This window comes from Crocuta crocuta, unplaced genomic scaffold (assembly GCF_008692635.1).
Source record: "Crocuta crocuta isolate KB4526 unplaced genomic scaffold, BGI_CrCroc_1.0 scaffold24, whole genome shotgun sequence".
In the NCBI taxonomy this organism is placed as follows: domain Eukaryota; kingdom Metazoa; phylum Chordata; class Mammalia; order Carnivora; family Hyaenidae; genus Crocuta; species Crocuta crocuta.
In genome coordinates, this window is record NW_027530974.1 from 9,475,162 (window position 1) to 9,502,670 (window position 27,509).

At 39.7% G+C, this 27,509-nt stretch overlaps 1 protein-coding gene across 1 annotated transcript in view; it reads left to right on the forward strand.

Annotated features, from left to right (window-relative positions):
- The window catches only part of SYCP2L (synaptonemal complex protein 2 like), a 94,747-nt gene extending 67,443 nt beyond the window's left edge, over positions 1–27,304 (forward strand). Inside the window, exons 25-31 of the mRNA XM_077770007.1 lie at positions 1,194–1,266; positions 9,210–9,311; positions 10,339–10,445; positions 11,352–11,443; positions 12,474–12,573; positions 18,996–19,058; positions 27,232–27,304. Of these exons, the coding sequence (XP_077626133.1) occupies positions 1,194–1,266; positions 9,210–9,311; positions 10,339–10,445; positions 11,352–11,443; positions 12,474–12,573; positions 18,996–19,058; positions 27,232–27,288 (594 nt within the window). The 3' untranslated portion in view covers positions 27,289–27,304. The remainder of the gene's footprint in view (positions 1–1,193; positions 1,267–9,209; positions 9,312–10,338; positions 10,446–11,351; positions 11,444–12,473; positions 12,574–18,995; positions 19,059–27,231) is intronic.
- Positions 27,305–27,509: the final 205 nt, after the last annotated feature.

Below are 27,509 nucleotides of genomic sequence, written 5' to 3' on the forward strand. Positions count from 1 at the left end.
CTACAGGCTCCGAGCTAGCTGTCAGCACAGAGCCTGACGCGGGCTCGAACCCAGGAACTGTGAGATCATGACCTGAGCCGAAGTCGGACATTCAACCGACTGAGCCACCCAGGTGCCCCATACAAAACTTTATTTCTAAAACCAGGTTAGTAGACTGGATTTGACGTGAGGGGCCAGTTTGCCAACCTTTGTCCTGTTAGGTGTACCTTAGCCTCCATTGTATTTTATTAAAAACTATTTGCATCTTTTGAATGGCTAGGGATTTTGGTTTGTTTCGCTTGATCATTCTGCAGTTAATTTTTTTTTATATTTTATTTATTTCTGTGAGAGAGAGAGAGAGAGACAGCGTGAGTAGGGGAGGGTCAGAGAGAGAGAGGGAGATACAGAATCCAAAGCAGGCTCCACACTCTGACCTAGCTGTCAGCACAGAGCCCAATGCAGGGCTCAAACCCACGAATTATGAGATCATGACCTGAGCTGAAGTCAGATGCTTAACTGACTGAGCCACCCAGGTGCCATTCTGCAGTTTAGCACATTGTCAAGCACATGATAGCAATCACTAAGCACATGACTGACAGCCTCTTAGCTTGGCTGCCACTGGGAGGAAAGGAGTAAGGAAAAGAGAAAAAGGAAAATATACTGTTAGAGAGAAAAGAGGAAATAAGGAAGTAGAACTCTGAGAAGAGAAAGAAGGGTCACAAGCTTGAGGTCATGGGAGCCTGGCCTGTATATTTGGGGCCAGGTGCGCAGCTATGAAAGGGGCTGATTTAATTGAGGCTCTTGATTTTATCTACAGATCTACAAACCTAATAACCATACATGCTCTGAAAGATGCAAGTTTTTTTTTCTCCATTTAGTAACATTTTTTTGATGGTCATATTTAAGGTAGACAGTGATATTATTTCCTGAAGTTGCTTCTAAGCATGCTTATCCTTTTGAAACTGTTCTACCACTCAGAACTCCCAAGTCCCCACCCACTGAGCGATCTGTCTTCCTTGGAGCATTCAGAAGTTGAAGAAAATACAACTAAGGTATTATGTGTTATTCAACTGGTTTTCCAGAAAGAATATTAGATTTGTATAATGTACTTATTCCTTCTTAAGGGATGATGTAGCACCATTTGTTTCTTATTTTAATAGACATTTATGGCCTCTCTTTTTTTTTTTTTTTTTTTTTTTTTTTTTTTTTTTGAGACTGTGGACCAAGAATCGTTGACGACAAAAAGTACTAGCTTCAAACATAAACTGCAAAACTTGGAAGACAGAGGTGAGAGAATGCTAAGCTCTTTGCAGAAGAGAGCAAAATTAATTTGATTTTGACAGACTGGGCTGTTATTCCAATCACAGCAGATAAAATCACTCTACAGAGTGTTGGAGAGAGCAGTGTGGTCTGCTTACCTGCTCAAAAAGTGCATGAAGGTTGAGGAGAGATGGGGTGGGGGTGGGGGGTTTGTTCAGGACCTAGAAGTTTCAGAAGCATGCAGCTCGGGATCAGCTGCCTCTTCTCTGGCCTCAAAGGAGGGCTCAGTGGGGACACTTTGCTAAGGATCTGGTCCAGGGGTAATTTCCACTCCCAAGTAAGTAGTTCACTTCCAATTTATGACATGTTTTCAGGCCTGTTCACAATGTGAAAGAGTACAGCCCCTGGCCACTCTTTATGATGTTCCTGAACAATTTGTTTTCTCTTTACATTTTAAATGAAGTATCTGGAAGATTCAAACATCTGTGAATCAACATCTAGGTTAAGAAAAAGAACATTCCTTTCAAAATCTTGGTAGGCGCCACTCCAGATCCATCACTGCTCTTCCCCCTTCATGGGGACCCATTAGCTTTAATTTTGTGTTGGATTCCACTGCTTTTATTTTTTTTTTCCCACCTCAACATTGTGATAAATATCGTACCTTCAGAAGAGAATGTAAAATATGTGTACAGTTTAAAGAATGGTTCTAAAGTGACTACGCATGTAACTACAACCCAGAGAGAGAACTAGAATATTGTCGCTGACCTAGAATCCTTCCCCCCAATGGACCATACTTTGTTACCTCCCTCCATCCCTTGAAGAGATCATGACGGCAACTTTCAAGTATATAACACTAAAATCCAACTGAACAGAGATCACCACGCTGTATATTGCTAACTAAAATCAACGTGCTGTACATTAGACCCCCAGAATTTCTTAATCTTAAAATTGGAACTTTGTACCTTGACCAATATCTCCCCATTTCTCTCACTTTGTAAAATGTTTAATACTCAAATTTTGTTTATATGTGTTCTTGTAGCATATTAAAGTAAATGCATGTAATTTTATGGAAATAGTATCGTTACATCTCATTTCTTATTTTATTCAGCAGATTTTAAGACCTATATTCATTACTTTAGTACTCTGTTATGTATCCACTACACTTTGCCTAGCCTCTCTCACAGTAATGGATACTAATGACTTTCAATTCCATGTCATCACCAAAAGTAATGGACACCATTATATGCATCTTATGCACCCCAGTGAGATTAATTGCTCTCCTGAGTGGTATGATTATAAATTCCCACAAGAATTGAAAAGTGTTTCTAAATTTCTGTACCCCCACTATAGTTGGTATTATGCAGCTTTCCAAGTTTTGTCAGTCTAATAGGGCTAATGTTTCACTGTTTAACATTTCCATTTCTCTAATAATTAAGCTAGACGTATCTTTATATGCTTGTATGTCTTTTGGGCTTCCTCTTCTGTAAATTCCTTTTCATATCTCTTGTACTCTTTTTCATTGAGGTTTCTGTCTTTTAAGGTAGTTGCTTGAATATTCTAGATGTCAGTCTCTTTTGCTTTATCTTTTTGTATCTGTTTGGAAGACAATTGGAATACTACAATTTATTGTCTGCCTACTAAAATTATATTAAGTTTCTTTACAGGGCAGGATTGCTCAATTTTAATGTACCCAATTATTTGGGTTTGTTTGCTTCCCCCCCCCTTTCATAAGGCTAATCTGTTTCCTTAATAGTCTATTAAGGAACCAAAAATAGTCTATTGATTTTCTTCTAATTTTAGACTTCTATCTTACACACTGAAATCTTTTATCCAGGTAGAGTTCTTTTCATATGGCTTTAGTAATGATCCAGGTGTTATATAAACGTAGGTCAATCTCTGGGTGCTCTTTAGAGTTCTGTAGGTCTATTTGTCTGGATTAATACACGAATGCTCTTTTTTATTGCCCTAATTTCATCACATGCCTTGATCTCTAATAGGGAAAGTTGATTCTCTTTACTCTTCAAGGTTGACGTACTTGTTCAAGGAACTTTTATGCTTACATAAATGTTGACGTACTTGTTCAAGGAACTTTTATGCTTATATAAATATTATTTTCCAGCTTTTTTGAGATTTAATTGACATAATATTGAATAAGGTGTACAATATATATGTGTATATTACAAATAATATATTTGGGATCATATTGATTGCCCCAATAAGGTCAATACATAGGTCACTTCACATAGTTACAATCTTTTTGTGTGTAAGAATTCTTAAGATCTAGTCTTTTAGCTACTCTCTAATATACAATACAGTATTGTTAACTATAATCACCATAACTATACATTACATTCCCAAAACTCGGTTTTTAGATTACACATATATTATCATATAGTAATAGAGATCATTCAGTACTTGTCTTTCTCTGTTTGTCTTACTTAGCATAGTGCTTTCAGGTCCATCCATGTGATCACAAATGTTAGAATTTCCATCTTCTAGTTGCTGAATGATATCCCAAGGTGTATATATACCACATATTCCTTGTCCATTCATCTGTCAATGGACACTTTCATTATTTCCATATCTTGGCTATTAATAATGCTACAGTGACCCTGAGGGTGTGCAAAAAGCTCCTAAAGATAGTGATTTCATTTCCTATGGATATATATCCAAAAGTGACTTGGACCATTATATAACTTTAGAGTAAATAAGGTTACTTAAGTTTACTAAAATTTTGATAGGGATTATATTAAATACTATATTAACTTGAAGAGAATTGACATCTTTAAAATACTTAATCATCTTGGGGCACCTGCTTGACTCAGAAGAGCATGTGCCTCTTGGTCTCAGGGTTGTGAGTTTGAGCCCCATGTTGAGTATAGAGATTACTTTAGAAAAATAAAAGATACTTAATTGTCTACCCAATACAAAAGGTATTTATTGATTTGTATCATTTTCTATTCAATTATAGAGCTCTAAATCTTTCTTCTAGATTAATTCCTAGATATTCATAGTTTTGTTAATACTGATTTTTATAAGGATTATGCTAAAGTGAAAACATACTATTTGTTATTCTGTGTCAGTCAAACTTACAAAATTCTTGTGAGGTCTACCAGTTTATTAGTTCATTCTTTTATTAGTTCATTCTCTTGGTCATTTTTTTCATTTTCTTTTATTTTAATTTCAGTATTAACGTACAGTGTTATGTTTCAGGTGTATGATATAGTGTCAACATTTCCATACATCACCCAGTACTCATCACAGGTGCCTTCCTTTTAATCTCCATCACCCATTTCACTCATTCTCTGTGCCTCCCCCAACTCCCCTCCCTTCTGGTAACTATTAGTCTCAATAGTTCAAGAGTCTGTTTCTTGGCTTCTCTCTCTCTTTCCCCCTTTTTCCCATTTTTTGGGTAATAAATCCTTATTAGATATGTCCTTTGCAAATATCTTCTCCCATTCACTACATTCCCCATTTGTTTTATTGATGGTTTCCTTTGCTGTGCAAAAACTTTCTATTTTAGTGTATTCTCATTTATTTTATCCTTAGTTTCTTTTGCCTAAGGAGACCTATCCATAAATAAATTGCAAAGGCCAATCTCTAAGAGATTGTTGCCTGTATTTTCATTCAGGAATTAATATGGTTTCAGGTCTTACACTTAGATCTTTAATCCATTTAGTATTTGTGTGTGTGTGTGTGTGTGTGTGTGTGTTGTACAAAAGTAGTCTAGTTTCATCCTTTTGCATGGAGTTGTCCAGTTTTCCTAACACCACTTATTAAAAAGACCATGTCTTCACCATTGTATATTCTTTCCTCTTTTGTTTTCAATTAATTGACCATATATGTATGAGTTGATTTCTGGGCTCTCTCTAGCCTGGTCCATTGATCTATATGCCTATTTTTGTGCTGGTACCACACTGTTCTGATTCCTATGGTTACATAGTTTATCTTGAAATCTCAGGTTGTGATACATCCAGGTTTTTTTCCCTTATTTGTCATGTTTGCTTTGACTACTCAGTCTTGTGTGGTTCCATATCCACTTTAGGATTACTTGCTCTGAGATGTGTGAAAAATGCCGTAGGCATGTCGAAAGGGATTACACTCAATCTGTAGATTGCTTTGGGTAGAATGGACATTTTAACAAATATTAATTCTTCCAGTCCATGAACATGGCATATCTTTGCATTTGTGTCTTTAATTTCTTTCATTAATGTCTTACAGTTCTCAGTGTACAGGTCTTTCACCTCCCTGGTTACATTTGTTTTACTAGGTATGTTCTTTACGGTGTAATTTTAAATGAGATTGATATAATTTCTCTTTCTTTTTTTATAATTGTTTCTTTTCCTTGTCAATTGCTACTGCTAGAGCTTCCAGTGCTGTGTTGAATAAAAGTGATAGGAGTAGACATCCATGTCTTATTCCTGATCTTGAGGAAAAGCATTCACTTTTTTAGCATTAAGTGTGATGTTTAACTGTGGGTTTTTCATGAATGGCCTTTGTGATGTGAGGTGTCTTCTACCAAACTCACTTTGTTGAGACTTTAACATGAATGGATGTTGTGTTTTGCCAAATACTTTTTCTGCATCTGTTGAGATGACCACCTGATTTTGATCCTTCCTCTTGTGAATGTCATATATCATGTTGGTTTGCAAATATTGAACTACTGTTGCATCCCTGGAATAAATTCTGCTTGATTGTGATGATCATTTTAATGAGTTGGCAAATGCAGTTTAGTAATGTTGAGTTTTGCATCTATGTTCATCAAGTATATGGGCCTATAATTCTATTTTCTTGTGGCCTGTTTGTCTGGTTTTGTATTATAGTAGCACTGACCTCATAAATTTGGAAATGTGCTCTCTTCTGTTTTGGGGTAAAGCTTGAGACAAGGATTGATATTCTTTCCTTTTCCAAATGTTTATTTTGAGAGAGAGGGAGAGAGTGCAAGCAAGTGAGGAGTAGAGGGGGGAAGAGGAGAGAATCTCAGGGAGGCTCCAAGGTCAGGTCGGAGCCCAACACAGAGCCTGATCTCATGATAGTGAGATCATGACCTGAGCTGAAATCAAGAGTCAGGTGCTTAACCTACAGAGCTACCCAGGTGCCCCAGTTTGTTCTCTATAGTTAAGAGTCTGTTTCTTAGTTTGTCTCTTTTTTTCCTTTACTCATTTGTTTCTTAAATTCCACATGAGTGAAATCATATGAAATTTGTCTTTCTCTGATTTATTAGCATTGTATTCTCTAACTCCATCCATGTTGTTGGAAAAGGCAAGATATTCTTTATAATGGCTGATCTTTTTTGTGTGTATGTGTGTATATATATGTATATACACTATATGTGTGTGTATATATGTATGTGTATATACGTGTGTGTATATAAGGTGTATGTGTGTGTGTGTGTGTGTGTATATATATATGTGTGTGTGTGTGTATGTATAAGGTGCATGTATCTTTTTGAATTAGTGTTTTTGTATTTTGGTGGTAAATACCCAATAGTGCTATTACTGGATCATTGGGTAGTTCTATTTTTAACTTTTTGAAGAACTCCCATACGGTAGTCCACAGTGGCTGCACCAATTTGCATTCCCACCAACCGTGCAAGAGGGCCCCTTTTTCTCCACATCCTCAGGTGTTGTAAGTAGAGGGCACCCTGGCAGGATGGTTGAACCTGAGGTGGGTGTAGGCTGGGGGACCTGGGTGCTCCATGCAGAAGGTACTCTGTTGGGGTACCCAGACCCAAAGTAGGCAAGGGCCCAGGGTTTCAGGGAACTCTGCGTAGGGGGAGAAGTTGAGGGAGGTGTCCTGGCAAGTTGTATGGAGGTGAAGTGGTTCAGATCTGGAAGGTTCCAGGGTGTTTTGTGTGTTGGTGAGACAGCTAGAGCCATAGTGACTGCTGACCAGGTGTGTCTGGTGTGTGCCGCACTGGGGTCACCTTGATGGGATGGCTGGGGCTGGTGTGGAGGTAGGCCAGCTATGGTAGCCCAGCCCTGCTCCCATCTGTGTGGTCAAGGTAGAAGGGGAGGGTAAACCGTGGCACTCACCAGCCCCTCTGATCCAGAGTTCCAGCAGCTCCCTCACTGTTGGGCAGGCTCCTAGGGCTAGACCTTTTATAGTCTAGTTGCCCTTTTAAACCACAGATTTTATCCTATGCCCCAAGGCAGACAAATCTGCTCCCCTTCCCTTAGTACTATCCCTCCCCACTGCAGTGGGGAGTCCCTTCATTACTGTGTCTCCCTCTCTCTTGCTGTTCTCCTTGTGTCTCTCTATCTCCTGCTGTGCAAAAGCTGTTTAATCAGCCCACACTTCTTTAGGAGGAATTTCTCTATAAATGTGTGAGTCTAGGAAGGAGGTGAGTTCAGGGTCTTCCTCTGTTGCCATCTTAGGAACTCCTAAGGAACTTGAATATTTTTAGCATTCATTTATTTATTCATTCAGTGAACATTTACTGAGTATCTACTATAGACCAGGCACTTTGCTAAGTGTTATTCTGATGAACAAAACAGACAAAATTCCTGCCTTCACTGGAGCTTACCTTCCTGTGTGTGTGTGTGTGTGTGTGTGTGTGTGTGTGTGTGTGTTGGGTGGGGGGAGAGGGCAGATAACATACGTGAAAAATAAAACATGTACTATGTTATGTTGTGAAAGAGGCTGGGGGGGAATCAAGCATGGAAAGAGATTTAAAAGCTGGGGGGTTGTACTGAAATTTTATGTTGGTTGGCCAGAGAAAACCTTAGTGCAGATCTATGGGGGAAAGGATTCAAGTCAGAAAAGCAGCAAGAGCAAAGATCTTGAGAACATGCATGGGGTGTGTGAGCCAACCCCTCCCCCCAGCCCCAGAGGCTATGTAGAGAAGCAGAGTACAGAAAGAGACTTATCTCTTTGCTTCTCCACTATAACATCATATTGTATAGCTTATTACACATAGTATTTATTTATTGAGTAACAAATTTGGATTTTTCCACTTCAGAGGGAAAAAAAACAATAGTGAGGAGAAGGGGCAAAGTCAGATGACTTCACAGCTAAGTGCGTTTGTAGGGACTAAGTGTATGGTGAGGAAGAAAGAATGGTTGGAGTGGGAAGAATAGAATAGAGTGGGTTTTGAGATGCAGTTGTTGACTAAGCAGTTGGAAACACAAGTTAGCTGCCTCATGGAGCTCAGGGAAGAGAGAGATTTTGGAAGTAACACAGGTGAAGGCATGAGACGGATGAGGTCCTCCAGAGAGGAAGGCCCTGGACCAGGGTCATGGTGTGGAAATGCAGAACGAGGGATGGATTCATTCTGTATGCAGGACCTTGATGATGGGAGAGAAGTGGATGGTAAGGAGACATAGGAGGTGAGCCTAATCTAGGGCTCTGTTGACAGTGGTGGTGATAAGATTGGGAAGGCTCAGGTGAAACAGGGCCATGTTTTGGATAGCAGCAGACATCAGAATAGACAAAATTTAGTCATTGCCAAATTGAAAAGAGGATTGATATTAAGGTCTCAAAGTCATGTTAGCTACTGAGAAGCCAAGATGGCCTCCTTTACGAGGCAACACTCAGTGTGGCAGTTAAGCACCAGTGTCGCCAGCAGGTGGTGTGCTTTGTGGGGCTGATCTGATGAGCTTCTGAAGGTCCATCTGCTCAGATACCTTGCTACCTCCCCATTTAGCCTGAGCCCTGGCAGAGTTTTTGATGCTAACCATTACTGCTTTTTCGTTTGGATCAGTCTGTACCTTGCTAAGCAGACCATTCCTAAATGTGACAGAGCTCATCAAAGGGGTGCCTGTTCCCATGTGTCCTCTTTCTGGCATCAGTAGACTTCATGCTTTGAGGCTTGTGCTGTGCTTAGTGTGCCAACCGATAAGTAATTAGTAACAGGGAGTGAGTTTCACTAGCTGCACATCAAGGTTAGGTATTAACTGTAAAAAGACGAGATAATTTTTGGGACAGAAGGAACGTATGTGCGGTTGTTAATGTGCTGTACTTGCTTTTAGACCCATCAGATGGCAGTTTCGCTAAGTCCAAACAATCAAAACTGGAAGAAGGTGATGCTCCAGAATCCCGGTCGTCGGTGACAGAAGAAACAGACTTAGCAGGTAACATTACGCACCTGGCCTGCCATTCAAGCGGCAATGTGACAGATCTGTGAGCACTGAATGCTACGGCATGCACTACCAGGGGGTTACAGTTTGAAGATCAAAGTAGCTGCAGAACCCTAAACACAAATCATTTTGTCCTCTCAAAGACCAGTGAATTGTTGCACAAATTACAGATCAAAGCAAGTACCGCCTCCTTCTAGCATGTTGATGTCTGCCTCTTCACTCTTTATGGCAATTTTCAGGGCCCAAACTTCTCAAAATTATAAGTCTTGCTTTAGTTGATAGCTATTAACTCAGGTTTTGTGAGTGGGTTAGAAATATCTACTCTACACCACTGAAGGATGGCCTTCTGCATAAGTGATGCCACTATATTTTAAGAAAAAACATACTCTGAGAGAGCAAATTTGGAAGCCCAGAGAGACTAGAGTTTGGTGGTTAAGGACGTCTGGCCTTCCAAATTTGTTCTCTTAGAGCCTTTTGTTTTGGGCTCCAGTCCTGGTGCTGTTGACATGAGCTCACGCACATTACTGGATTCCTCTGCTCAATGTGGAGAACAATGGAGCCTATCTGAAGATTAAATGAGACATAACCTGAAACTCCCTTAATAGTGCCAGAGCCCTTGTGAGTCCTCCTAAAACTTGGGGCAGCCAGAAGCCATTATGCTGGTGTCGCCCCCATAGAAATGTCCTACCCATCAGGTCCTCTTTAAAACCCCTTACAGCACCTCTCTCTGCCTGCTTCTTAGGCATAGTATCAGTTGGTCTGATTAAAGCTCTGGGAGAGTTGGATGAAAGGAGCACTTTTGAGGTCTGATGGGAAACAGCATGAGGTGCTCACCGCGAGGACTCTCGGATTAAGCTGGCCTTGTTGGCCAGGCTGCAGTCACAGCCAGGCACCAGTGAGGCATCATGGATCGTATCTGTGCTTCTAGCTGACAGTCCATGCTCTGAGCAGCTGATGGACTGAGCGCATCTACCTTGAGCACTGTGTTAGTTTTACCTAATGTTCTCTTCTCATTGTTCAGAAGACGTTTCTACTCCATCCTTAGCAGTTGTGCCAGAGAACTGGAATAGTTCTGCTATTGTCACAACCCTCGAAACCTTCACTAGAAACCTGAAAAGAAAAATGGAGGTAATTTTCCACTAAAAATGAAGAGCGAGTTGTTATGAGTTTAACAAGTTCACATTATTCATCAATACCGTTGACATCCTTCATGTGTGAGGGTTCTCTGGAATCCTTTGGGGAGGTTGATTTGCCTTGGCAGTGGTCACTGATTTTAGTGCCTTTGTGAATTGTGGTTTGTATTTATCAGACCGCTTTTGCATGTGGATTTGCTACAGTGGTGCAGACCGGATGCACCTCTGTGGAAATCAGACTCATGGTTTGGTTTCATTGATAGTGTTCTCAGACAACTGAACTACCAGGGAAGCAATGATTCGGTCATGATGATAGATGGGGAGAAGAGGGGAGTGGGGGACCATCTGGATGAGAGAGGCATCTGGGACAAAGAAGGAGGTGGGCTTTGTGTAGATGGTCAGCTGAGTGGTGGCAGATCTTTGACCAATGCCCAAGTAGGCCATCCCATAATCTTGTCTACAAGACGAACTTGGGAAGAATTTCAGTTCCCTTCTTTTATGTCCTGTTGTTTATAAATCCCTACATAGTTATTTAGTGGCACATTTGAGAAAAATCCCTTACCCTGACATACATTCATGTAACTAAGTTGGAAAATCTCCAGTCTTCTACTTTCTGCAATACCAATGTAAGCTAATTTATGATGGAAATTTGTTCTTAATATTCAGTATGTGTTTTGACAGCATGAATGTAGGCTTTCCTGTTTTAGCTTATTCTTTATTGGTTCTGAACCTGAGGTAATACATAGAAAGCATGTAGCATGGTGTCTCATCACAGTTGTTAGCAGTGATGTTTGTTATGGATATTCTGTGCTGGCAGCATCCTTTCCATGCAAAGCCTGAACTGAATTTATGTAGTTATGGTTAACTCAAATGTGATCATTCTGCGATTGTTATGATTCAGCTTAGGTACAAAGGGAGTCCACTTTATTCAAAAAATGCAAACCAAGTACCGGATTGCTTACTCCAACTTTTAAACCAGATACATCACTGCAGGTAAGTGTTGGGTTTCAAAACCAGTTCATGAAAGTGTGATTGCTCACAAGCTTTTGTGTCCTGGCCACCATGCTGGGGTCATGAGGGCCTGAAGCTTGAGCAGATGTGAGGTTTGGTACATCACCTAACCTTTCTAGGTTTCTAGTTCTTCATTCAAAAGATGATGGGCTAAGGCCTTCTATAAGCCTCTTCATGGTCTACCATTGTATGATCCCAAAACACTATTTTCAAAAAATTTATGATCCAATTGTGAAGACAGAGCAAGCATGGACATCTATATAAAAATGCTGGATAAGTGCTGTGTGTTAAATGCATGCAGTGGAATCTTATTCAGCCTTAGGAAGGGATGAAATTCTGACACATGCTATAATATGGATGAAACACAAGGACATTATGTTCAGTGAAATAAGCCCAATACAAAAGGACCAGTATTGCACAATTTCACTTGTGTGAGGTACCTAGAAGAGGAAAATTCATAGAGAAGGAAAGCAGAGCAGAGATGGCCAGAAGCTGAGGGAGTGGAAAACGAGTTCTTGTTTAATAAGAATGGAGTTTCTGTTGGGATGAGGGGAAAGTTCTAGAAGTGGATGGTGGTTGATAGTTGCACAACATTGTAAATGTACTTACTGCCACTAAATTAAAAATGGTTAACAGGGTAAAGTTTGTTATATGTAATATATATAGCCACAATAAAAAGTGCTCTGCACTCATGTGGGCGCGCGCGCGCGCGCACACACACACACACACACACACACACACACAAACATATCTTGATGACCATGGAGCAAGAAAAACAAAGGCCATAAGACTTCAGAGTGATGTGAAGGTTAGGAAAGGTGAGTGGAGATGGGATTCTGTAGTGATTAGAGTTAATCCAGAGCCATTACAAGGGAAGTGCTTCTGTAGTGAGGTTTTGGAAACAAAGGTTAAATGTCTGGAGAAGAATAAGATGTATCCTTGCATTAAGAGGATTGTCTTTTGTTGTATTCAAGCAGTCCTGGTGAAATTTGTTGCTTTTTACATTTATCAGACTGAATAAACTAGAGCAGTTTCAAAATTTGGTCCTTCAAGAGCTGAGCAATCTTGAGAAGGATATTCAGGCTCTAAAACACCTTGAGAAGGATGCCCTGGTAAGTTCTTTTCTCGAATATCCTCTGTGACTTATGAGAATCTGTTCCAGAGTAGAATAACTTCTAAATACTTAAAACATTTGTTCAATTTTAGGAATTTTGGGGAAAACAGTCTGATGATCTGAAGTCATTCTGTGATCTGCAAGTGCTGAGGTATTTTTTTCAAAGTATTCTTCCTAGAAGTATCTTAGTTGAAGAATGAGGGTAGTGCACTAGGTATAGTATGGGTGATTGATGTTGGTCAAACTGCATGGAAGTAGCTATGTAGCTACATCTTTTCGAACCAACTGCTTTTGTGGCACTCCCTCAGCAGAAAGTGTAGCTTAGGGTATCATTCTAGAAGTGTTAATTTTGAAAAGTATAAACACGGTCATACAAATGTCAGTGTTTTTGACCAATTTGTTTCTTTAAGCAATATTTTTAAAAAACTGAGTCCATCCTGAGAAAAATACTTGGATATGTAGTGAATTGTGGTATCGTGGAATATATTCTACATATGTTCTTTGGGTAGTATGGAAATTTTAACAATACTTAGGGTGCTTGGGTGGCTCAGTTGGTTAAGCATCTGACTTTGGCTCTGGTCATGATCTTGGGGTTCATGAGTTTGAGCCCTGCATCAAGCTCTGCTTCTAGGTCAAAGGCTGGAGCCTGCTTCAGATTCTGTGTCTCCCTCTCCCTCTCCCTCTCCCTCTTTCTCTATGCCCCTCCCCTGTTCTTTCTCTGTCTCTGTCTCAAAAATAAAGATCAAAAATTTTTAAAAATCCAATATTTGTTCTTCTAATCCATGAGCATGGAATATCTATTTCTTTGGTCTCTTCAATTTTTTTCATCAATATTTTCTAGTTTTTAGAGTATGGATCTTTCACCTCTTTGGTTAAGCTCATTCCTAGGTACTTTATTATTGTGGGTGCAATTGTAAATGAGATTGTGTTCTTAATTTCTCTTCTGCTTCATTATTGATGTATAGTAATGCAACAGATTTCTGTACATCAATTTTGTATCCTGTAACTTTACTGAATACATTTACCTAATAGTTTCTTTGGTGGAGTCCTTAAGGTTTTCTATATATAGTATCATGTCATCTGCAAACCGTAAAAGTTTAACTTCTTTCTTACCAATTTGGATGCCTTTTATTCCTTTCTTGTCTGATTTAAATAACAGTGGTGAGAGTGGATGTCCTTGCCTTGTTCCTGAACTTAAAGGGAAAAGCTCTCAGTTTTTCCCCATTGAGGATGATGATAGCTGTGGGTTTTTCATACAAGGTCTTTAATATGTTCTGTATAAACCTGTTTTATTGAGGGTTTTATCATGAATGGGTGTTGTACTTTGTCAAATGCCTTTTCTGCTTCTATTGAAATGATCGTATGGTTCTTATCCTTTCTCTTATTGATGCGATGTATCACATTGATTGGTTTGCAAATATTATTGAGGATTTTTTTTGCATCTGTGCTCATCAGGGATATGAGCCTGTAGCCTGTAGTTTTCATTTTTTGTGGGTCTTTATCTGGTTCTGGAGTCAGGGTAATGCACAATTATATGGTCAATTAGCCTTTGACAACAAGCAAGAACATGCAAGGAGAAAAAGACAGTCTCTTTGATAGCTGCATGCAAAAGAATGAATGTGGACCACTTTCTTATACCATACACAAAAACAAACAAAAATGGAGTAAGGACCTGAATTTGAGATCTGAAATGATAAAAATCCTAGAAGAAAGCACAGGCAGTAATTTCTCTGACATTCGCCATAATAATATCTTTGTAGACCTGTCTCCTGAAGCAATGAAAACAAGCAGAAGTAAACTATTGGGACTACATCAAAATTAAAAGCTTCTTCACAGTGAAAGTAACAACCAATAAAACTAAAAGACAACCCACTGAATGGTTGAAGATATTTGCAAATGACATATCTGATAAAGGGTTAGTATCCAAAATATATAAAGAACTTATATAGCTCAACACCTGAAACCAAATAATCCCGTTTAAAAATATGCAGAAGATATGCACATTCTTCCAAATGAAACCTCCATTTGGCCAAGAGACACATGAATAGATGCTCAACATCACTCATCAGAGAAATGCAAACCAAAGCACAATGAGATATGACCTCCTACCTGTCAGAATGACTGAAATAAAACAAGAAATAACACATTGGTGAGGATGTGGAGAAATTGGAACCCTCCTGCACTGTTGGTAGGAATGCAAACTGGTGCAACTACTGTGGAAGACAGTAAAGAGGTTCATCCAAAAATTAAAAATAAAGCTACCCATGGTCCAGCAATTGGATTGCTGGGTATTTACCCCAAAAATAAAAACGTTAATTTAAAGGTATTCATGCACCCCTACATTTATTGCAGCATTATTTATGATAGCCACTTTATCGAAGCAACCTTACATGTCCATCAGTAGGTGAATAAAGATGTGGTATATGTGTACAATGGATTATTTATCCATAAAAAATGAAATCTTGCCATTTATAATAACATGGATAGATCTAGAGTATACTGTGAAGCAACATCATACCCGATGGTAAAAAATGGAACATTTTTTCTCTAAGATCAGGAATAAGATTAGCCCCACTCTTTTATTCAACATAGTAATGTAAGCCTTACACAGCCATCAGAGAAGACTAAGAAGTAAAAGTCACTCAAATTTGTGAAGAAAAAGTAGAATTATCGCTACTGGTAGATGACATGATACTATATCCAGAAAATCCTGAAGGTTCCAGCAAAAAAAAACCTATTAGGACCTATGAGTAAATTCAGTAAAGTCACAGAATATAAAGTTAATACACAGAAATCTGTTACGTGCATGTATACACACACACACACACACACACACACACACACACACACACACACACACCACTAATAATGAAGCAGCAGAAAGAGAAATTAGGAAAACATCTCATTTATGGTTAAATCACAAAGAATAAGATACCTAGGAGTAAACTTAAGCAAGGAAGTGAAAGACTTGTACTCTGAAAACTATAACCTCTTGATGAAAAAATATTGAAGATGACACAAACAAATGAAACTATATACATACCCATTGGAAGAATTAGCATTTGCAAAATGTCCACACTACCCAAAACAACCTACAGACTCCGTACAATCCCTATCAAAATACCAACATTTCTCACAGAACTAGGACAAATAATTCTAAAATGTATCTGGAATTACAAAAGATCTTGAATAGCCAAAGCAATCTTAAGAACAAAGTTTGGGCACCTGGGTGGCTCGGTTGGTTAAGCACCCGATTTCAGCTCAGGTCATGATCTCACAGTTTGTGGGTTCAAGCCCTGTGTTGGGCTCTGTGCTGACAGCTCAAAGCCTGGAACCTGCTTCAGATTCTATGTCTCCCTCTCTCTCTGCCCCTCCCCTATTCATGCTCTGCCTCTCTCTGTCTCAGAAATAAACATTAAAATTTTTTTTTGAAAAAGGAAAGAACAAAGATGGAGGTATCACAATCCCAGTTTCAAACTACATTACAAAGCTGTAGTTTTCAAAACAGTATGGTCCTGGCGCAAATATACATATAGATCAATGGAACAGCATAGAGAGCCCAGAAACCCATGCTTATGTGGTCAACTAACATATGACAAAGAAGGAAGAATATACACTATGAAAAAGACCATCTCTTCAATAAATGGTGCTGGAAAAACTGGGCCACATTCTTAACCATGCATACAAAAAAACCCCAAAATGGAATAGATACCTAATGTGAGACCTGAAACCATAAAAGTCTTAAAAGAACACATAGGCAGTGATCTCTTTGACATAACCCTGTGTCATCTCAAGTGAGGGAAACAAAAGCAAAAATAAATTATTGAGATGACACCAAAATAGGTTTTGCACCGCAAAATAAACCAACATAATGTAAGGCAACCTACTGAATGGGAGAGGAGGTTTGCAAATGATATATCTGAGAAGGGGTTAATATCCAAAATATATGAAGAACTTACACAATTCCACACCACAAAACCAAATACTCCAGTTAAAAGAAGGCAGCATACCTGAATAGAAATTTCTCCCGACAGATAAAAAGATACTCCACATCATTAATCATTAGAGAAGTGCAATTCTAAATCACCTTATACCTGTCAAAATGACTAGTATCAAAAAACAAGGAAAAACAGGTATTGGTGAGGATGTGGGGGGAAAAAACCCTTGTTGGTGGGAATGTAAATTGGTACAGTCACTGTGGAAAACAGTATGGAGCTTCCTCAAAAAATTAAAAAATAGAAATATATGATCCAGAAATCCTGCTACTGGCTATCTAATGAAAGCAAAAACAAAATTCAAAAGGATACATGCACCTCTATTATTTACAATAGCCCAAATATCAGAAACAGCCTAGATGTCTATCAATAGATGAATGAATAAAGATTTGGGGAGTATGTGTATATACGTATGTGTGTATATTATATATGTGTATATATATATATATTATACACACACACACCAGAATGTTATTTGGCTGTGAAAAAAATGAAATGTCCTATTTATGAGAACATGGATGGACCTAGAGGATAATCTAAGTGAAATAAGCCAGAGAAAGACAAAAACCATATGATTTCACTTGTACATGAAATCTAAAAAACAAATCCAAATGACTCCTAAGTATGGAGGAAAAACTGGTGACTGTCAGAGGGTAGGGATATGGAGGAATGGTCAAAATGTGTGAAGGGGAGTGGGAGACACAGGCTTACAGTTATGGAAGGAGTAAGTCACAAGGATGACAAGCATAACATAGGAAACATGGTATTTTGATAGCATTGTATGGTGACCAAGGTAGTCACACCATGGTGAGCATAGCATAACATACAGAGTTGTTAAAGCCACCGTGTTGTACAACTGAAACTAACATTGTGTATCAATTATACCTCAAAAAATGTGAAAAACATTAAAAACATAGAATTTATGATATAAATAAATAACTCAGGATAATGCATAATTTCCAGTAGCCTATTTTGTATGTTTTATGTTAAATTGATATGTTTATATTTATTACATAGTATGTTGTAGATATTATATGTTACTTATACGTTAGGTATATATTTGGGAGGGGTTTTTTTAGTGGCTTTTGTTTTACTGGTATGGGTTTATCCTGGGTTCACTCTCCAAAAAGCTTGTCACGATATATGTCACGATGTACGTAGGTCACAATTCAAATGATGAGTCTTTTTCACTCATGGCTGAACATATTCAAAAGACTGGTTTGTAAAAATATAAAATACAGTGACTAATAAAAAATAATAAACTTTTACATATTGATAGGAGTAATATATTTTCACAAAAATAACCAGATTTTTCAAAACAAATGTGAGAAGAATAGCACTGTTTTGTTTTTGCAAATTTCTTTCATGTCAGTGTTCACAGAAGAGAGTTGCATTCTCCTATCTGCTTCTGAATTCAGTCTGTTGTGATGTCACACATCTTGTAGCCTCTGGAAAACTCCATTGTATGGTTGTGAGAATAAGAATAAAAAAGGAAATGATGTCTTACTATTACTTACCATTACTACCAACTTTTGGAAGCTTAGGTGTCTCACAGAACCTTTGGAAGCTCAGGTGTTTCCAACCAAAGGGGTCCTTTAGGGGTCCCAAAGGTTCACACTTTGAGAACTGCTGATATAAAGCAATACTATATTAAGAATTAGAGAAGATTATACCCCCTAGACTTCTGAAACCTGGAGAATTCACTTATTTTGACTAAACCTCAGATTTTAGACAACTGTCTCTTCAGTTCATACAGATTACATTGGAGTATTAACTACTATTTGCCTTCATCTCCCTTGGTAATAGCCCTTTGTATGACTTTACAAATTCCTCCAAAATCCACAGCTCTCAGGGTTTTGCCTTTGCTCTCCACTCCTCCAGACACCTAAGGAAACCACCCTGTGGCTTGCAGAGAGGAGATGATAATGATGCTCTTAGCTCATGCTGGATGCTCACTGAACACCGGGCTGGAAGTGCCTAGGAGCCTTAGGTTAAGCAGCTTGGTCAAGATCCACTATCTGGATCTGATTGGTACTCAGTGGCTTCCCTTTTGGCATGTTTGTGCATCATTGATGGTTTTTACATATTTTACCAGGGAAATAAGATGGACATTCCTCAGACTAGATTATTTCAGCCCCTAGCGCAGTGCTACAAGGAAGGAGGGATTAATACTTTGAATGATTGTCATGAGATACCTCTGCCTATGTTTTGGGCTCATGGCATTGACTGATGCAGTGTGTGAAACAGAATCAAGTGAAAATACTAATCGCTTAGGTTGGTAATCTGGATTGGCCATTGACCCTCCTCACCCAACATCCAGGAACGTAATGATCTATGAAATAACCTTATGATGTATGTATGTATATTTATGTATATTCTTAAGTTGTCTAATGTAAATATAATGCGATGGACCAATTTCTTCCAGGCTCAACCCAGATCAGTCTTCATGAGGAAAGCCAAAGCCTTGTGTTACTACTGCGTTCCTGGGGTAGGTGCAAAGGTTTCTTTCGATGGAGTTGGAGTAGGGGGAAAGTAAGCGGTAAAGGATGCTCTAATGCTTTGAAAATGCCCCAAGAAGTTTTCTCCTCTTTGATAATATTTTCTATCCTAGAAATTATCCTTTTGGATCTGGTCTTTCATTCAGTACATGTTTATAATTGAGCGCTTGCTCTGCATTGGGCAACATGCTAAACATGGATTAAATACAGTTGTTAATACATAGATATGTTCCTGCCCCCATTATAAATAAATTCCTTGAAGGAAGACCAAAAGAGACAAGTGAACAAATAAACTAATCACAAGTTTACAAAGTGCTTTGAGGGATACTGACAAGTGCTTTGGCCAAGGGCAGAGGTTATCAGTTTCAGATAGTGTGATCATCAAAGGTCTCTGTGAGAAAGTGACATTTAAGATAGGGTTTCAAGACTAGGAAGGAGCCAGGGGTGCCCGGGTGGCTCAGTCAGTTAAGCCTCCCACTTCAGCTCAGGTCATGTTCTCACAGTTTGTGGGCTTGAGCCTCACATCAGGCTCTGTGCTGACAGCTTGGAGCCTGGAACCTGCTTCACATTCTCTTTCTCCCTCTTTCTCTGCCCCTCCCTCATTCACACTCTGTCTCTCTCCCTCAAAAATAACATTAATAAAAAAAAAGGAAGGAACCAGACTTAGGAACAGTTTAAGGTACTAGGATTGGGTGGGGGAGAACATGACATATTTGAAAAATTGGAAGTTCTTAGCTCAGAATGGTGTTTGAAGGGACAGTTACTTGAAAGGAGGCTGGGAGCATGATCAAGTCTCAGTGAGATCAGGGCCTCACTGAACATACTGAGGAGCTTGAATTTTATAGTGAAGGGAAATATGGGTGGGTTTGAGCACAGGCATTCGGAATGAGGGTCATGTGATCTGATTTATATTCTAAGAATCTCATCCTAGCTGCCTTGTTGAGAATTGACTGGGCAAGTGTGAATGAGGAGAGGAGCTGAACTGGATGGAGGGCTTTGGAGATGGTGAGAAATGGGGACACACCAGGTACATTTTGAGCCCAGAATTAATAAATCATTGATAGATGGAAGTGATGTATAAAGGAAGGAGAAGTAAAGATGGCTCCTGGGATTCTGTTTTCTAGCAGTGGGATGGAGATGTTGCCAGTTAGGGAGATGAGGAAGACCTGGGGTTGAAGGAATGTGCGGGTCAAGCAGGAACTAGAGTTTGTTAATGTGTTAACTAGTTTTGATGAGAACTTGGAATCATGGGTAATTTTCCAGGAAAATACAAATTAACAAAATGGACTCCTGCATGGATGGGAAATATTCATAGAAGAAGTAGAGAGTGATAAAGAACTACCATGCAGATGTATATGGTTCAGATTGTGTATGGAATCGTTCTATCCTTTAGGAAAGGATAACTTCAGTGCTGTTGATTAAATGGTACTAAAGGGCAATGTTAGTACTATTCCAGCACACAGGAGACTAAAAATTATCCAATTTTAAATGAACCTTGTATCAATGCTAAAATCCAACAAGAATTGCACGTAAAACGATAGAACAGTCTCACTTAAAATAAGGCAAAATTCTAAGTAAAATATTGGCAAACACCATTTAGCGTCTTATTAAAGGAACAATATGATCAAGTGGGATTCATTCCAGCAATACAAAGATGGTTAGATATTAGGGAATCTATTAATACACTGATTGCTCATAGGTCTAGGGAGAAAAACCATCGTGACTCTCTCCTTCGATTTCAAAAAGTGTTTGAAAAAAGTCTACATCCGTGCCTGAATTTGTATAAACCCACATACAATAGTAGTGATGAGATATTCTGGAATATGATAAATCTCAGTCCAGAAGACCGTATCAAGCTTAATGGAGAAACTCTAAATGCATTATTACTAATTTCAGGACCAATAGACGGATTCAGTAACACAAAGATGTCCGTTCTCACAAGGTGGAGAGCACAGAATGCAAGCTCTATCTGGATTCTTCTAAGAGCATTAATCTACTTGTGAGGGCTTATCTCATGACCTCATTTCATCCTGATTACCTCCCCAAGGCTCAACTTCCTAATACCTGTCACATGGTGGGGCTGGGAGGAGTTTCAGCAATTGAATGGAGTAAGGTTGACATAGACATTCCATCCATAAATCGTGTCAATGGACCATCCATAAATCATGTCAATGGATTGACAGTTTCAGTGGAATCAAAAGTTAGGAGAGTGAGGGAAGGAGAGCAGGTGGCTTGGAAAGGCCCGAAAAATGCAATTAGAAAATGGGATGTTACGAATCAAGATTTCTGTAATGATAACATCTGACAGAGCATAGCTGTGGTGAAATGGAAGAAAACCCTATGCAAGGTGAGGAACTGAAAGAACTGAGAAGCCTGGGCATGAAGATGGATCCCTCATGATGGAGTTTCAATAACTACTAAGGCTGATGGGAGCCAGGGCCAAGTGAACAGAGGGGCCAAGGTGACGGATGCTAGATGATTGAGTCAGATGGTTGGCATAAACATCAGCAGAGGAGTGTCTGCAGGAGAGGGAGCGATTCCTTTGTTTGGCATTTTGGAGCAAGGAGAGTACCTGTTTCTTCACCTGGCCAGGAAGGAATGGGATAACAGAGTTTAAAAAAAAAAAAAAAGCTTTTAATTGAGAGAAAGCGTTAGATAAGTTGGTACCCTCAAAAGTCAACCACATTTAGTTAGGAGGAGGCAGGGAGATGTCATCTTTCAAGAAGAGGCCGAGGATATTGGGAAGGTTTCTGCTGACAGAGGGAGCTGTGGGGGCGGGAGAGGAGTAGGAGACCAGGGCAGAGAAGACCCACAACAACCTCGGGAAAGAATGGCTGCTTTTAGCACTTAGGAAGGCAGAGGGCTTTGAGGGAGGATGGGATTGATTTGGAGAGAGTTTTCAAGGAAGAAGTTTATGGAATTACTACTGTGAGCCCTAATGCTTCTCTGGATGGTCCAGCAGTTCGTGGGGCCACTACGCCAGAGCTTTCTGGAAGTGTTGTGAGGCCCACAGAGTAAATAAGTATGGAATGTGTTGAACAACCACCAACGATCATGTTCTTGGATGCAGTCACTTCAAAGACAGCAATCCTCTCACCCACTTGGATTCTTTGAATATTGTTTGGTTCTTTCCCCACAGCATTGAATAATAGGGCTTTTTATACAGCTGTTGACTTGAAATTTTCAATTTAGAGGTCTAATGTAGATTCCCTAAATAGACCATATCCAAATATATATTTTCATTAAGGATGTACTCCATGTATCTTAGAGTGTAGTAGTTATAAAAAAAAAAAAAAAAAGAAACCACACACACACACACACACACGTATTTTGTTTCATTTTATTTGAGAGTAAATGAAGTGGGGGATTTTTAAGAACTCCTCCAGTATCCAAAGTTCTGCTTCGTGATGTTTGACCCAGCAATCCCACTTCTAGAGAACTACCTTAAAGGTTAAATTGGACTGCAAGGATATGAATAGTGGTGCATATAACAGTTCTGATATGGAGATGTTGGAAAATGTCTGAATGCTTAGCTGGAGCTTGGTTAAATAGATTGATACAATTACATGATATACCACGTTGCCATTAAAAAGAGTGATTAGATTATATTGATTTGGGAAGACACTTTATTTTTTTTAGGTAAGGAGAAGTGTTTTTTTTTTTCCACAAATAGTTTATTGTCAAATNTGATTTGGGAAGACACTTAATAGTGAGTAAGGGGCGCCTGGGTGGCTTAGTCGGTTAAGCATCCGACTTTCGCTTAGGTCATGATCTCACGGTTCGTGGGTTCGGGCCCCGCGTCGGGCTCTGTGCTGACTGCCAGCTCAGAGCCTGGAGCCTGTTTCAGTCTGTGACTCCCTCTCTCTCTGACCCTCCCCTGTTCACGCTGTCTCTCTCTCTCTCCTAGAGATAAATAAAAAAACATTTAAAAAATTTTAAAAAAAATAGTAAAAAGTAAAAGCTTATTAAAAAGCTTTGCATATCACATGATCACATTTGTTTTTTTATTTTCATTTTTTTAAGTTCATTTTGAGAGAGAGAGGGAGAGAAAGAATCCCAAGCAGGCTCTGTGCTGTCAGCGCAAAGCCCCACATGGGCTCATGAACTGTGAGATATGACCTGAGCCAAAATCAAGAGTTGGGTGCTTAACTGACTGAGCCACCTAGGCGCCCCAGATCCCACTTGTTTTCAATGTTAGATGGGGGTGTATATGTGCATTCATTCGATAAACAGCTGAATCTATTAAGTGCCAGGTATTGTCTTCAATGCTGAGGCTAGAACGATACCCAAGATATCCTTGAATGCATAGGAGGGTACATTTTAGTAGGATAGAGAGTGAAGAGTAAACAGATAAAAATTCATGACAGTGGCAAGAAGAAAAAAAGTGTGATGAGAAAGACTGATGTGGTGTGGAAAGAGACCAGTCAAACTTCTCTAAGGAAGTGACATTTGAGCTACAACTTGAAAGGTAGGATGGAGCCAGCCATGGCGAGAGCAGGGAAGGGCATTTCAGAGGGAACGGCCAAGATGGATGTCTGAGGCCATATGTAGCTTGGTGTGTTCCAGTGAGGGCCAAACAACAGGAGTGAGGCAGAATAATATAAGATGAGGTGGTATGGTGGTCACGTTATGCGCTATGGAAGGAAAACAGGATTTAATTCCAATGGCAGTGAAAGGGGTGATAGTAAAGGACTCCTCTTAACGCCTTCTGTGTATTGGGATGGGGGATGATGATGTGGGCATCATAGAGGGATCTGGAAGGGTTGCTGAGGAGTCCGAGGTGGTGGGAGGGTAAAGGACGACATCCAAGGTTGGGGTTTGAGCAGCCTGGTGAAGATTGGTGTCATTTAACAAAGACTGGGAAAGGTCTGGTTTAGCTGGAGGACAAAGGGGGGCTTGTGGATAGGTATTAAAAGTTTAATTTGGGACATATATTCAATGTGTGATTTCAGCATCTGAATGGAGTTGTCAAGTGGGCGATTGGATGTTTGAGACTAAAACTCATGGCAGAAGGCTGAGCGTAAGAGTGGCTGAGTTGAGGGAAATACAAATCAAAACCACACTGAGATACCACCTCACGCCAGTCAGAGTGGCTAAAATGAGCAAATCAGAGAACTCTAGATGCTGACAAGGATGTGTAGAAACAGGCACCCTCCTACACTGCTGGTGGGAATGCAAACTGGTGCAGCCCCTCTGGAAAACAGTGTGGAGGTTCCTCAGGAAACTCAGAACAGAACTCCCCTATGACCCAGCAATAGCACTGCTAGGAATTTACCCAAGGCATACAGAAATGCTGAGGCATAGGAGCACATGTACCCCAATGTTCATAGCAGCACTCTCCACAATAGCTAAAACATGGAAAGAGCCTAGGTGTCCATCAACAGATGAATGGATCAAGAAGATGTGGTTTATCTATACCATGGACTACTACATGGCAATGAGAAACAGTGAAATCTGGCCATGTGTAGCAACATGGATGGACCTTGAGGGTGTTATGCTGAGTGAAATAAGTCAGGCAGAAAAGGACAAATATCATATGTTTGCATGTATAGGAGGATTAGGAAGAACTTAACTGAGGACCATGGGAGAGAAGAAGGGGGGAAATAGTGGGGGAAAGGGAGAGAGGCAAGCCATGAGAGACTCTTGAATGCTGAGAAACAAACTGAGGACTGATGGATGTGGATGAGAGGGGGGAGATGGGCATTGAGGAGGGCACTTGTGGGGATGAGCACTGGGTGTTATATGGAAACCAATTTGACAATAAACTATTTGTAAAAAAAAAAAAAAAAGACTGGCTGAGTTGACATAGGGACTGAGTGTAGAGAGAAGCGCCAGGACAAAGGTCTTGGGCTGCTCCAGGGAGATGAAGCCATCAGAAGAGAAGTTGACCAATGAGATAACAAGAGAGTTTGCGCATACATACGTGCATGTATACACAGTAGTCTAGATTCTAGAAGATATTCACCAAAACTGTCTGTGTAGTACAGTTTAGGTGAATCTTAGACTACGTCTGTGTTTTTAGAATTTAGCCCAAGATCTGAAATACTTTTGTGGAATAAATTCAAATAGCATAACATTTATAAAGAGTTATTTTTCCCTTTTTCCCTAACCCCCCTGCTTATCTGTGATCCAGAGGTAATCACCTCTTTATAGTTTGGTACATATTCCTTCAGACACTTTGTCAATACTTATAGAAGAATGTATAAAATGTCTGTATAAGTATACATATGTATATTTTTAAGTAACAGAAATGTTATACTAAGTATTATGTGTATTTTCTGTTCTCTGAGCAATAAAAGGATTCCTTTCCAAGTCCAGAATTATTTTTTTTTAATTTTTTAATGTTTTATTTATTTCTGAGAGGGAGAGAGAGAGCGAGCAAGCATGAGCAGGGGAGGCTCAGAGAGAGAGAGGGAGATACAAAATCTGAAACAGACTCCAGGCTCTGAGCTGGCTCAAACCCATAAACCATGAGATCATGACCTGAGCCGATGTCAAATGCTTGACTGACTAAGCCACCCAGGTGCCCCAGAATTATTTTTTTAATAACTATAAAATATTCTAGTTTATGGACCTGCTACAACTTATACATTTGATCCCCTATTGATGCACATCCAGGTTATCTTAAATTATTACAAATAATTTTGTAGTGAATATCCTTTTATATATGTCGAATTACTTTAATTATCAGGAAAAAAAGTACTACTTTGGGGAGACAAAAATAACAAATCTTCACATCAAAATAGCACAAAAAGAGGCTATAGAACAAAGACAAATCTGGGCTAAGAATATTAGCCTAATTCCCAGCCCTACTGGAGAATTGGATCTCATGTGAATTAAATGTACATGTTACAGTTGGCCACATGTAACAGGAATCAGGCTCCAGCAGCTAAACCAAATAGGGATTTTAGTTTTTCCCTGTAAGCAGCAGCCCAGAGGGAGGGAAGCTATCCAGGGCTCGTGATGTAGTAACAGTAAGTAGCCATCATAGACCCAGGCTCCTTAGCTTCCTGCTCAGCCATCCTTCATGTGGCTTTGGACTTGATAGAATGTCTGCTCTACTTCTGGGCATCTCTTCTACGCTCCAGCTAGGAAGGACGGGAATAGGTGAACTGTGAAAGGTAAAAGATGTGTGCCGGAAGAATCTACCTTCCTCTTCCGTTTTTTTCTAAATTAAGAAAACAGTTTTCATGGAAACCCAAACCAACAGAAGTTTGTCTCCATCTTACTGACTGGGTCAGTAGCCCACGATAGTCAAAAGGGAACATGGGAAGAATTTAACTATTCTGGTCTTCCTAAAAAGTGGGGTTCTGTAGAAAAGGAAAAAAGGGAGAACAGATGTTGGTAGGTATCTAGTAATGTCTATCATGCCCAAATCAAATTACATGTGCTGAACACAGAAAAAAGAGAAATAACAAATCACACAGGTGATCCTGTCTGCCATTCTTTGCAATCAGCATGCACCCTAGTGTTTGCTTTAGGATATGAAAATCTGTTCCCTCATGGATATCAGCTCTTATCTACCTCTTGCTTTATGAACATCAAATTGAGCTCAGTCCCAATCTGTGTATTAACAGCACGCATTTTGCATACAGCATGGCCCTGAAAGCCAGCCCGGCCACTGCCTTTGGTATTCCACCAGAGAAATAACTGTCTCTTCTTCAACATGGGAGGAAAAAATAACCTGCCATGTTGGACTATAGAGAGATGACAGGCACATCTCCAAAGCAGCAGATGTTCAAGACATTTCTTTTTTTTTTTTTAATATTTTTTTTTATTTCTAGGAGAGAGAGAGGGAGAGAGGGAGATACAGGTTCTGAAATAGGCTCCAGGCTCTGAGCTGGCAGTCAGCACAGAACCCGACGCGGGGCTCGAACCCACGAACCGCGAGATCATGACTTAAGCAAAAGTCGGACGCTTAACCGACTAAGCCACCCAGGCGCCCCTGTTCAAGACACTTCTGCAGAGCGATTTTGACTCCAGCCAGTTCTCCCCCAGTGAACTGACTTTAGCTTCCAGTGGGCATGGAAGACAGAGCTTCACTGTATATCTTAGGGACGTAGCCGATAAAACGGTGACATTCGTGTTGGCTCACAGAGTTCTGAGGTACCAAAAGCTGGGTAGTTCAGGCTCTGCTAATTACTGTTTGTTTCTTTCCACCAGTCTGAGCCACCTGATGACCACGACAAAGCTGGCCTGGGCCACACAGCGGTGCTTTAGCGCCCTGGTTTCTTCATTTTGCTCCACTCCAAATGGCATCTCTGAGAACTGCAGAGTTGGAATAGACCAGAATATGCTGGTAGTTTGTGGCTGTTTTTGTCCAATTGTTCACAAATGTTAACCTTCTATATCCAAATTTGGTCAGAAAATAGGAAGCTCAGGATGTTTACTAACTCGGAGAGTTGCTTTTTTTTTTTTTTTTTTTTAACGTTTTTATAGTA